Below are 12,990 nucleotides of genomic sequence, written 5' to 3'. Positions count from 1 at the left end.
CATCAGCCTGCATTTCAAAGAACTGCAAAGCGACTGTAATTGTATAGCAGCTGTTATTTCTAAACAGACCTGTAGGTGGCGCAACTAACTCAACTAAAAAAAAAAAAAAAAAAAAAAAAATTGAATTTGTTCTACTAGTTTTGTCCCAGTCGGACACCTTACAAACATGGTGCTGCTCCGTACAATATTTATGTGATTCTCAGGAATCAAATCCTATATTGAAAAATGTGTAGCACGGTTTTGTTTTTCAAAATAAAACTGTAATTTGTGTTGCAAAATGGAAGCGGGAAATAACTTCAAACAATGGAAGAAACAGTGTCTGAGTAAGGTAGATTTCAGCAAGAAGGGGAGTGTGGATGGGGAAATCGAAAATATTGTCAGTTTTATCAACGAGTGCCATAGTTATTTCACCACCAGCTCCTGTTCTGGACGGATAATATTAATTGATGGGGTAAGGGTTGAAATACCACATTAATGTTGGACAACGTCAAATGTTTGTTGAATTGCTTGAAGAACTAAGTTGAAAAGAAAACGAAGATCGTGTTGCTTATTATTATTATTATTATTATTATTATTATTATTATTATTTATTATTATTTTTTTAGGTTTCACTAATGTGGACTTCATGTCTTCGTGATAACACTGAAGTACAGAAGCAGAACTGCTCCTGGTTATTTGTCACTCATCAGAAGTGTCAAAAGGAAGATGTGGTGCGACATTATTATTATTATTATTATTATTATTATTAGCCTTTGTAATAACATTTGTCGTTAGGATCCTGTAACATTATTGTACCTCGTCCACAGCTTTCAGGACTACAGAAAGCCTGTGGGGACGCTGTCTTCAAATTTGAACCATTTGTGCTCCACGTGCAGTGCAAGCAGCTGGAGGACGCCCAGCTCCTGGTATGGCTAATTTTTCTCAGTGTACTGGACTTATGAACATATGCCAACTCAGTTTTTCTTTTAGTTTTTAAGTTATTTTCCAACAAACAATGTATGTGATCTAAAAGTTACTGGGCACATTTGAATATAATATGTAATTTCTATGTTTATCCATTAATAAATGTGTCCATCCCAATAGACTTTTGTGTTCAGTGTCATCCAGTATAAGAAATTTGGTTACTTCTAAAGTTATATTTTTAAAGAGACATTTCTGAATACTGATATACTGTACCTCAATTTTTTAGAATATTTAAGATATTGAATTATATTTTGTATATTGTCTCACATTTAACATTCAGTAATCTGACAAAAACAACTATACATTTTGGACACATACACGTCTGATTCAGTTATTTTTAAATGCTTTACAGCACTCTGTGGCCATAAACTCTGGATTTAGAAATTCTGGGATAACTGTCGGCAAGAAAGGAAAAATAATCATGGTAAAGTTTTTAAGTTTTTTGATAAGTAATATTGAACTGTTCCTTCCAAAAATGTTGTAACTTGCTAGATATATTGCTTTTGCTCCCCTCTCAAAATGAGCATTCATGTTTTCTAATGCTTTGTGTCACCAGGCTGTGCGAAGCACCCACTGCTTGGAAGTCCCACTTAGTCATAAGGGCCAGGTTCTTGTTCAAGAAGAGTATATTGACTATGTGGTGCAAGTAGCCAATCGGAAAATAGAGGAAAACCGGAAAAGAATAGAGAGGTTGGTTGAGCTTCATGCAAGCAGTACAACTGACAATCTAGAATGGCTTAGATTTGAGGATTGTCTATATAAGTGGAAGTGATGAATTTGTTTTGTCAGACTACAATTGATTAACACATTATATACACATTTTACATAGATTTTTGCAATTACAAGTATTTTTTATCTGTACTGTAGCAAATAAAGTCGAGTAGCTGTTGGGTCTTTTTCAATTAAGCTTCCCCTTTAGAATTGTTAATGCTCATATCTCAGAAAGCAGATATCTGCAGTTTTAGATTTACATGATTAGTTGATTCTAGCAGAGGGTTGATACTCTGCTGTAGATCTATAGTACTCATTATGTACAGCACTGTTCATTATGTGCTGTTGATTTACAGGTTCCATAGTTGCCTACTGGCTGCAGTGGGTGCAGCTGAAGGTTTTAGCAAAGATAAAGTGGAGGAAACCAAAGCTGAGTCTGGGTACACTCAAAGAAGAAAAAGAGGACAAGAAAAAACTGACAGTGAAACTGCCTCTCCAGTTCAGGGTGATGTCATTCTGCAGAACGGTGATGAGGACAGTCTAGAGAGTGAACTCCATTTGTTTTGCATGGAGACCTGTTGAGCTACAAAGGAGGGCTTACTGTATCCATTTTTATGGGAAATGTAGATTGAGGAGTTTGATGTCTGATCACAAGACTGTAAAAAATGGTATTTTTGCATTTTATGTCATGAAGGGGTTTGTCTCTGGTATGACATTATAAATAATAAATGTGTTTCTTTTCAAAATGCCATAAAATTGTCAGCTGCTATCTCAATCTAATATTACCGAATACTACCCTTTTCCTTCCTGTATAAATTCAACTTTTTGAACTTAATTTTACTTCCTGATATTTTCCAACTTCACTGAATTCTGCATTCTCCCCCCACTGCCTACATGGCTGCACTTTACCTAGCAATACCTGACCTGTTCACACTTGCATAAGTCAATGTTTGAAATGTGCAGAGCGGCCCTACATCTTAATTTCCTCCATTAAGAGTTGTTCACACTTTATAATTCTGGAGTGGGGACAGTGCTGAACTGAGAGATGTAACAATGTGATCTAAAACTAATCTCCCCATCAAAGACACTGAGAAAGACTTCTAGATAGTTTCTTTTAGTATTACTACGTATCGTACCATTGAATATTTTATATTAATGGATGAATTTTACTTGTCACATTTTTATCTTTGGCATAATGTTATTTTTTCTTCTTTTTCTTCAGCTTTACCCTACACAATTCCAGCCCGCTTTAAGATCTTAAAACTGATACTTTGGTGACAGCCTAGTAACAGCTCATTAAGAGCATATGCTTAATTTCATGGCTTTCTAACATTAGAGGAGATGCGGTTGACATTTAATGAATTTGTACAGATTCTATGAATTCTATTGGTGATCTGTCTTGTATTACTACCTATTTTCCGCACAGTTGATGGTCCATTAAAATTAAATACTGCACACTCTTATCTGAGACTAATGAAAGTGGTTGTGGGGTTTACAAATGTAATCCTGATTTTGCAGTTGTGATCTAGTGTCAAGTAAAATCATTAACATACAATTAATTGAAATGACTGAAATTGATGGTAATATAGTATAGAAAATTTTGCCTGTGATACTTTCCGTTTCCATGACACTAGCCTTCAGCCTATCAATTTGGTTATTGTAATACTGAAAAGGCTCTGTAGGTGGAGCAGATATTCAATTAAGAGCCTTGTCAATAGAGAGTGACAGAAGGCTTAAACTTGTAAAATGATGTGTTGAGTAAGATTGAAATCATTAAAATAGGACCATCCCTGGCATATTTCAAGTTTGTACATAGAGAAATAACTACAGAGATTTGCATGCATTGTTACATTACCCTAGAACTGAGAGGCACTTAGAGCTCTTAGACGTAACAGTTCTTGCTCAAGAAACATTTTTCTTGTGTGTGTGGTGATGAACTTTAGTATTCATTAATATTCCTGGTTTGGCAGCAAAGGAGCCCGAAGACTGTTTATTTAAGAAGGAATAGCACAAGTATTGACAAAGTGAGATTCCCCACATTGCCTTATGAGCATGCATCAAATCTACCCACAGGGAATGGGAATGAACAGCTGGCTGTCCTTGGATATCCAAACACTGCCCTTTCATTTCCAGACTGCTTGCAAAGGTTCAGAGTGCTAATTGTGTAATCTAGTGGTTGATGCTGTCTGCTGTTGAGGCTTTCTTGAGACCACCAAAATATATTGAGACCACTAACATTTTTTTTAAAGAGAACCTTGCGAATTAGATGACAATATTAATAAACATTAATAATCCACTCCAATAGCTGAAGTTAGATGATGATGATATTAATTAAAATATTGATCAGTGCATGCTGTGACTTATTCTCAGTATCCTCCACATTTTTTAAAGATGTAGTACTGAAGCAGTCCTGTGGGTGTGGAACCAATTTGAGGTAAATTAGAAGCAGTAATGCAATCTGTAAAATCACAAATCCAGGATCTCAACATGCGTACCATTCCCTGCACGCTAGATGACTTCCAAAACCTCTGCAGCTTGGCCTGGGAAAAGAGAAAGGAGAGCGTATTGTTAGGAGTTAAAACACACTTGAAGAAAATTTGAATTGGTCTCTAAAATTAAATAGGCTATATCAGTTTCGTAATGCTGAAAATGGCTTCTGCATCCACTATTCCTGCATTGTATTTGGATCATTGTTAATTTTAGTGTTAAAAAATGCAAGATGTCTTCAATATAAGCTGTAGGTGACACTCAATATATGTCAATTAATCAGGTTATATGGGTATAATAGATTTAAATTGACTCAAAATGGCTGTTGTTTATATCAGGTTTAATATACATTAATCCAAAAACTACTGAAATAATGCATTTTATTACATTTAACCAATAGCTTTAATAATAAAGGTCTATATTCAATGTTTAGTTTTTGTTTTTCTTATTGGTCTACCCCCGCCATAAAATAAAAAAAAAAAAAAAAAAAAAGAAAAGAAAAAACAAAACATACATCATTCAGTGGTGGCTTCCACCTCAGACTATTAAATGAGATCATTACATTCACAAGCAGGCCAGTACATTGTAATGGGAATTCACAGCACATCATTACAAACAACAATAGTTTTTCTATTGGTCTGTTAGTAGCTGGGGCAGCGGTTCTGTGCTTTGTGATGACGAACCCTCAGTAAAATCCAGATTGTTTTTGTTCTGTACAGTAAGACACATGCCTTACAATGTTTTCAGTTAGATTTTGTTATGGCTGATTTTAATCTAGTTCAGACAGGAAGTGTTACATCTTTACCTCAGTTTCCAAGCACTAGGGTTCCCACACTTGTGTGTGTTACCGCCCTGACACCAGCCAGAAGAGTTACGAACAAAAACATTGGACCCTGTATGCTTTTGTTTGTATTGTTTATCAAAGCAAATATGTATGAATCATATACATGTAATGTCCTGTATTGCTGTACACTGAATACAGTCCGCTGTGACTTTGAATTAATTTGCCCTATCAACTATGGTAATGAGATGACTTTATCCTTCAACCATTGATAATAATAGTTATATTTCTGAACTCTTAAATATAGAGCTGCGTGGAGATACACAATGCAATGGGGCCATGCAGTGTATCCGCATCATACTGTATGCAAACAGTTAGCTGAAATCAGTGTTATATTGTATTACAACGACCTTTCATGTATTTACTTTGTAGCTGCACAGGTAGTTACTAACCTCTTAGCCATTATTTACATGGCTGTCCATTTTGCAATAGCAATACAATGTCATCAATTTGCAGGGCTCCTTCAATTGTGACAAAGTTTTGCACAGAATAATGACTGTATATGTGTGTTGCCATGTTTTTAAAGAGACAAGTGTGCATTATCAGAAATGGACAGGGCCAGTGTACAAACTGGAGGAAAAAGGGTCTGAAGCCAAATTATGAACATCTAATCCGTTGACTGCCTAATTTAATAATTATGATTCTTTCTTTTGCACTGCATAGTGATTATCACTTTGAAAAGCTGAAATCTTATATTCCACTTTCAATTCCCAGTATCTATCAAGACCACAAGCAGTTGGACTGGATATTGCATGCCAGTCTTTTTTCACCCAGTCTGGATATCTCTCCCTGCTCAATCCCAGGTATACAGCTGCAATATAGATAGCCTACATATTAATATCCAGAAATACAAAACAAAAACGCTTCATAAACAGTTAGAATTCATTAGAGGCCCTTGTAAAAGCAATGACAGCTAATACTTTTTAAGCAATTCCTTTATATTCATACTGAAGCTTCATTTCCTGTTGAATCCTTGACGGGACTATGAACATTTTAACATGTAAAGAGAAACCTCTGAATACTATATCAGAGAAGCTTTCAACACATTGAAATGTCTTCATTTGTATTTCAAGGACAAAGAACACAGTCAGTTCCTAGTTTAACTTTTACCATTATATACATAGCGTGTTCTTTGAGGCACTAAATCATCTCACAATTTAAAATCTCTACTCCTGTGTTAAACTGCATCTAATCACATGGAAATCTTTAATAAACGCTCAATAAAAAATTCCAAAGCAATTAAACACCAAAAGGAGAGTTTGGGGTTATTATAATTTCTTTTCAAAATTATTACTTGCTCCAAAGATTAGGGGAAAAAAGAGTTTTAGCAATCAGTCCCAAATGGGAGGATTTTCTGGTAAGAAGTGCTTGTGTGATTGTGAAGTGGGGCCATTACTGCCTTGATTAAGCCTTTTTTCAGCTTTCTCTGATTTGGCATCGAGGGGAGCACATCACTCACTGCTCAACCTCATGCAATCAGGGCTCCCTTCCTCTATCATTTTTGCCCAAGTGATTTTTAAAATGCAGCTTAGGCACCAATAAAATGTTTTATACGCTATAACCTTTACATCTCACTCTTACACCTGTAAAAAAAAACGAAAAAAAAAAACAAGGTCGGACAAACTCACTGAACGAATTGTATAATGTAATGCTGCGGTATGTTAAAAAAAAAAATCAGTTCAATTTAAAAAAAAAAAACAGATTAATAGGGTCACAATTGAAAGAAAAGTTTGCTGCCCTGTGACATTATCGATTATGGAGCCTCACAGGGAATACATATCTGTGGATGTGTGTATTTAACATTTGATTGGATATTATTGATTAAACAGGGTCCCATGATCTCCGCATCTTACAATCTTCTTTGTATTGCTGCTGTAATCTTTTATGTAATCAGCTGATTTCTGGGTCTGAATTTTGATCATAAAATCTTATAATGAGACAATAATGAGGTATATTTAATTGATCTAAACAGTGGTTGGATTTACCTATACTACTGTTTAAATAATTGATCAAACCTAAAGTTATGAAAACAGTGGATGTTAGTGTCTTTAATGTTTTTCTGTCTATAAAAAAAAAGAAATGGATAATGGAAAAACAGATTTTTGGGTCGCCAAATTAAGAATTACATTGGAAAAAATCTATACATTGCATTAGCAGCAGTATACCTTACCAGTTCATTTCACTGTACTGCATTGAGGGGTTCTCAGGTCTATTTTCTCAGCTCTATTTCTTCTTCAATGTAGTTCTAATCTTTTGTTATGGTTGTCCCAACCTAATTATTAGCAGTCACATGGTATCTTTCGCTACCCTGATCAAGCGTTGGGACCCCTGGGGGATGGGGCAGCATTGGCCTCAATGTACAAACCGAAAGCAGGCCTTGCAAACGCCATCCTCCTACCGGGAGGTATTATGTCACATGTCTCTTGCAGGAAGCACATTTTTCTTTTTTCTCCCTGTACTGCTCTGACATGGATAAATTGATTACATAAGTGGGCAGTGGTGGTCCTTTCATGCAGGTTCCCCTTTTGTTTCTGCCTTACAGTAAAATTACCAGCAGCAGTTTACAATTAAATGGGGAAGCGGATGCTTTCATGTGAGCAGCACAATTACAGTTAGCCATATGCTTTAATAGGATTCCTGAATATCCGACTTTGACCCATGGCAAGGAAAATAAACATTTCAGTTCTGGATACTGTATCATTATCACAACAAAGGGAAACGCCTGCAATCTGAGGATTTAAACATCTGGAGAATGTTAATCACTACAGAATGACGGATGCTTTTTATTTTACCCTATGACAGGCATACCACCCAAATTATTATTTGTATACATTACATCACCTGTGCGACAGAATACAGCACTATCTTCAAAGGGTTAAAAGCCTTACAAAAAAGATCCACAGATGAATACTCTTTTAAATATGTGACAGACATTCACATTTTTAAAGTGTTGTAATTTTTCAAATTTTGCAAATGCAAATGTTTTATGTTACGTAACTTGGCAGACCTGCGCAGAACTGACTGTTTGAATGAAATGTACACCAGCAGCAGGGAAGGAGAACTCAATGTGTGTTGTAATGGGTTGTAGCAAAATTATTTCTCTATTACTACTATAGAATATGTGTTTTAACAAATAAAAAAATGTTTCATATTCCTGAACAAGATTTAAAAAGGCAACTTTAAAAAGAAACAATACCATCCTTTATATAGTTTTGAATATTGTATTGCCCTACTCATGTAGACTGTCTACCAAAAGCCATAAACTACTAAGGATGTCAGCCTATAGCTTTCATAATGATTGGTGTAATGATAACATTGTGGATGTGCTTGAAGTGCAAACACTCTTTTTATAAATGTTCTTGCTTGGATCTATGGATATTTGGATGTACATCCACTCAAACAAAGCATTCTTCCCAGTACTTGAAAAAGCTACATTTTCATTTGAATAATGTTGTTTACTCCATTTTACCACTGACCTCCTGCTTGTATAATTAAATCACAGGGAGTCATGATGAGCCGTCTGCTTACTGTCGCATGCCAATATGTGGCTTTTGGCATCTATAGGATAATGTGTGCTATTAAAATCTACAGGATAATCAGATTCCAGAACAGTTTCTCTTTTGCGTCTATGAAAGGAAGCTCGTTGTTTTGGTGAGCCAGGGGAGACAACCACCACCAAACTTCATTCAAGTATTGTTGTAGAAATAGTGAAAAGGAAAATATTAATTTATCTGGTAGCTTCGTTGTAGTGTTACAGTACAGATCGAATTCTGCAGACACGGGTCACTTCTGTTTTGACAGATCCAGGCAAAGCCCTGCAAGCGCTGAATAGTTGTGCAGTGTAGTTCAAGTACCGTTACCTCTCCGTCGCCTGTGTAGAAGTGGAAGGTTTCGAGGTAGCCTGCCTTCCTTCATCATTCCAGTGACGGGTGGCGTGCTGCCTCATGGTGGTTGGTAGACATTGTGTAATTTATTTGATCCTCCGCAATTTCCTGGTGAACTCTGAAGTGGTTAGGGGCCTGACCCTCAACTTCATTCGGCAATGAATGTCCCCCGAAAGGAAGCTATTAATAGTGAGGGGGGCACATTCTCTAGAAACAACCACACATGAGCCACCCAAAGCAGCCCTTGACCTGGACCAGTTGACATTACACTGCTGGCACTTTGAAGAGGACCTCAAAAGATCTGGAAGTGCTTCCTGTCAATATTTTTAAAAGCTGTGTTTTTTTTATAACTTATCTCACTAATACTTGAAACAGTAATATGGGATGTGACAAAGAAACAACACACTATTAACATTTGAAGACATCACCGTTACATCTCCATTCAGGTGATTGTGGCAGATTTAAATACTGTACAGTATATGTCTTAATAACTGGAAAAAAGTGTTCACCCAGTATCCTCTGAAGCATTTGTTTTCTGCTGCATCTCTAGTCACATACTCCCATTTGGTCTCTTATGATTAGCCTATTTATAAACATATTATACTTTTCTTCAGCCTCTTCTTTGCAAACAATCTATTTAAAATCGTAAAATATAGTTTTGATTCTATATTCCTAATAGGTTACCAATGGGAAACACGATGAGCTCTGGGAAACAACCAGCACATTGAAAATAAATGGAAATGTCAGAAAAAAAAAAATAAATACAATTATTTTTGTTGGCAACTCAATCACCAAAAAAAAACCCCCAAACAAATTAGATATATACCAATTAATTCATTCTGCCAACAAATTTTTCAGAAATCTATTACACTTTACATTAAGAGTCTCTAATTACTATAGTAGTTACTTAGTAAATACATGTGTACTGACACATAGTTTCAATGTTATTGTGCATAGTTACAATGTTCTTAATGTGGAAATCTTTTTGCATATGTAAGTATACAATTGTATCAGACAAGGGGAAGGGTTAGGGTTAAGGTTATACTTAGGGTTAGGGATACGGTTAGGGTTTTAGTGTGCAAAAAATTAAACATTAAGTACATGCATAATAACATTGTAATTATGTATAAGTACACATGTATTTACTAAATAACTACTATGTAAATACACAGTAATTAGAGACGCTTAATGTAAAGTGTATAACTTCTGTGACATAGTGTTGCTTGCAGACCTTGTTTAAGAAAGTAACAGTGCAGGAACTTACAGGTAATAGCATGACAATCATTTTTGCTAGTATTTATTTTCCCATTGTAAACTAAATATAATTAATTAACATAAAATAAAGAGAGTTCTAATAATATTATGATAATTAGCAGTCACTGGCATTATGTCAGATAGTTTGGCTTCTCATTTGTCAATGTACACATATCTACACAGTTTCTATTTTGTTTTTGTACATATTATGGTTTGTTATTAGATCTAATGAAATGTAGGTCATTAGCCATACAAAATATTTCTTTATAGTTGGCCCTTTATGTTCCTCACATCATTTCATTATTTAAAAAAAAAGTATATATATATATAAAAATTAGAAAAAAATAAAGATATTTCATATATCTTAAAAAAAAGAACATGCCAGGCTAGTCTTGCTTGAAGTCATTTGTTTTATTAGGTTATATAGTGTGTTACAAGGTCAGGATGTTGATAATACAGATATACGTGCTGTATATAATTAATTACTTTGACTAATTTGTTTATTTTGTTTCTCACCCACCAACTGTGCAGGATACACTGCAGTACATCGCAGTGTAATCTATTCCTAATGTTTACCCTGAAAAAAATGCTTACGAGGTACAGAGCTTCAACATGAAAATCAGATGTGACAACCTGGAAAACCGAAAAAACTTTCCAGGGGCCATCCAAACATTTTAAAATATTTTATTAACTGTTGTTCCTTAACCAAAAGTATCACTGTCCCCCAAATTCATTTAGCATTTATATGGCTTCACTCTTTTTTATTTTCCTGTTAATTGCACTTCAAGTTAGCTTGTTATAGAAAATGATTCTTTGCAATATTCTTTAATTTTTAAACAACTGTAATCCTTGTTAATATAGTGACTAACACAATTTTAAACAGTTTCAGTTTACAGCAGGCTTACCAACCCAATTAATACTTCAATTAAAAACTTTTTACCAGGATGAAAAATGATAAATTCATGCAACACAAAACCCCTTCTAATGCGTAGACTTAGAAGAGAAACAGACCAGGCTTGTTATATTTAGCTTCTTGTTCTTTTCTATAAAAAAGTTCAAAACCTCATATACACCTGTGCCCCTATTGTCTATGCAACCTCCTGTTAAACAGACCTTTGATGGAACATCAAAAGAATCAATAACATTTTTTGTTTAAAAAAAAAAAGAAAAAGCAAGTGTCCACTAAGTGCTGTAATAAATGCACACTATAGGTGGCTCCTGCCTTTATCCAGCTGTTTTCCTGGAGGAAGCATGCTTTTGAAATATCCCATGCTTGGTGTATCTTGCCTTATTTTGTCTGATCCCCCTGTGTCAAAAAAGTAACATTATTACTTTAAAAGGATCCAAGAGTATTATTTTTTCTACCTGCAACAATAAGAACACTTAGGTTCCACTCATTTTCTTTCGACTTGCCATGCTACCTGCTTTATACAGTTTATCCTCTTCAAAATAAAAGATCAGATCTATTTATACCCCTTTCACATGGCTTAAATTCTTTCTACCAACTATAATGGCCTAATAGGTATTCTCCTATTCATCCCAGTGTACCAGGACGCTTCTAAATGCTATCATTATGATCACCGCAGGTAGCAGGTTTTATACACTACAGGATGAAACCTAATCTGCCTTTTCAAAATGCATAAATGGATGCAAAAAGTTAAACCGAACTTAAAATGCAAATTGGTGGAAACAAAAGAAAAGGTCATACAATATCTGCTGGGGGCATTGTGGAGTGTATATATATATATATATATTAGAAAACTGCTGTGCATGGTGAAAAATCAAAATTCTATATATGTTTGCCAGACAATCATTTTTATGGCCCCTGAAGTTATGCTAACCTTAATTTATGTTATGCAATATTATATACATAGAATAAATGAAGATTATAATACATAAGTCTGAATATTTTGTCATCGTGACCAATTTACAATAAGGCACATCTATAAATATAAAGAATGTATTATAACTGCATAGTTAGTAACACTAATCAAAAGCCATGCTAGGAAATGAAAACATAAACATGTGCTTTCATTTTTAGGAAATATAATATCAGTGCTGCTCCTTCAGTAAAACTGTGCTCTATTAATGAAGTCTCTCTTGCTTTCCTTCTATGTGAAGCATGGATTGCATGGGAATAAAAATACTCTGATTTGTATGTTTCTGTTTTGATTATTTTTTTATCACTACATACTAGAATAAAATGTTGCTAGTATTCTCTGAAGTGCTTAAACTCCTCTGTTTGTAAGTGGATTATTGATTTAAATTTTTCTGAAACTACCATATTAGTCAAACTCTGGCATGCGATGCTTGTTTGGGTCGCTGTGGTCTGGCATGAACTGCAGTGTGAAATAAACACAAGAATATTATTTACTTTTCTTGGCATTGCCTCTCATGGAAAGAAAGGTAACAGCTACATTTCTGAGGTGTATCAGGTTTTCAGAGCCCCTTGGGCAGGGAGGGTGTGAGTGTGGGGCTCCCCGTGCCTTCCAGTCTAGATACACAGTCCTTCAGTCTTCACTTCACTGCTTTCACTAAGAAGGGAGTGGCAAAGGGCAGAAATTCATTGAAAAAAATACTTTGGAAAATCTACTGGAGAACTGTTTATTTTGATTGTATTAACACAGCATCAGTCAATCCAAACAAATATAGATCTGTATACTGTAATGTAGAGCCTGAACTTACTGTTTTCCAGCTACAAAGTTAATTAAATCAAGCATTTTTCAGACGGGTAACACTACATTAAGTGTCTCTAATCAATGTGCATTTACATGGTAGTTACTTAATAAATACATGTGTACTTAAACATAATTACAAAGTTATTATGCAGTTACAATGCATTTAATGTAT

The 12,990-nt window shown here is 35.0% G+C and overlaps 1 protein-coding gene across 1 annotated transcript; it reads left to right on the top strand.

The window, feature by feature from the left end:
* The first annotated feature begins 152 nt into the window (after positions 1–152).
* Positions 153–5,913, top strand: tyw3 (tRNA-yW synthesizing protein 3 homolog (S. cerevisiae)). Its single transcript, XM_041270332.1, has 6 exons — positions 153–455; positions 634–710; positions 807–905; positions 1,316–1,387; positions 1,520–1,653; positions 2,031–5,913. The coding sequence occupies exons 1-6, from the start codon at positions 278–280 to the stop codon at positions 2,254–2,256; spliced, it is 786 nt and encodes a 261-aa protein (XP_041126266.1). The 5' UTR covers positions 153–277; the 3' UTR covers positions 2,257–5,913.
* The last annotated feature ends 7,077 nt before the right edge of the window (positions 5,914–12,990 follow it).

Source organism: Polyodon spathula, chromosome 14 (assembly GCF_017654505.1).
Source record: "Polyodon spathula isolate WHYD16114869_AA chromosome 14, ASM1765450v1, whole genome shotgun sequence".
Classification (NCBI taxonomy): domain Eukaryota; kingdom Metazoa; phylum Chordata; class Actinopteri; order Acipenseriformes; family Polyodontidae; genus Polyodon; species Polyodon spathula.
This window is presented reverse-complemented; position numbering and strand designations above follow the sequence as displayed.

What these genes read in the sequence shown, in the direction of transcription:
- tyw3 (XM_041270332.1), top strand. Translation starts at nt 278, where the DNA reads ATGGAAGCGGGAAATAACTTCAAACAATGGAAGAAACAGTGTCTGAGT. An exon ending in AGTGTCAAAAGGAAGATGTG is followed by an intron (nt 711 to 806) that starts GTGCGACATTAT and finishes CCTCGTCCACAG; the next exon opens with CTTTCAGGACTACAGAAAGC. An exon ending in AACCGGAAAAGAATAGAGAG is followed by an intron (nt 1,654 to 2,030) that starts GTTGGTTGAGCT and finishes GTTGATTTACAG; the next exon opens with GTTCCATAGTTGCCTACTGG.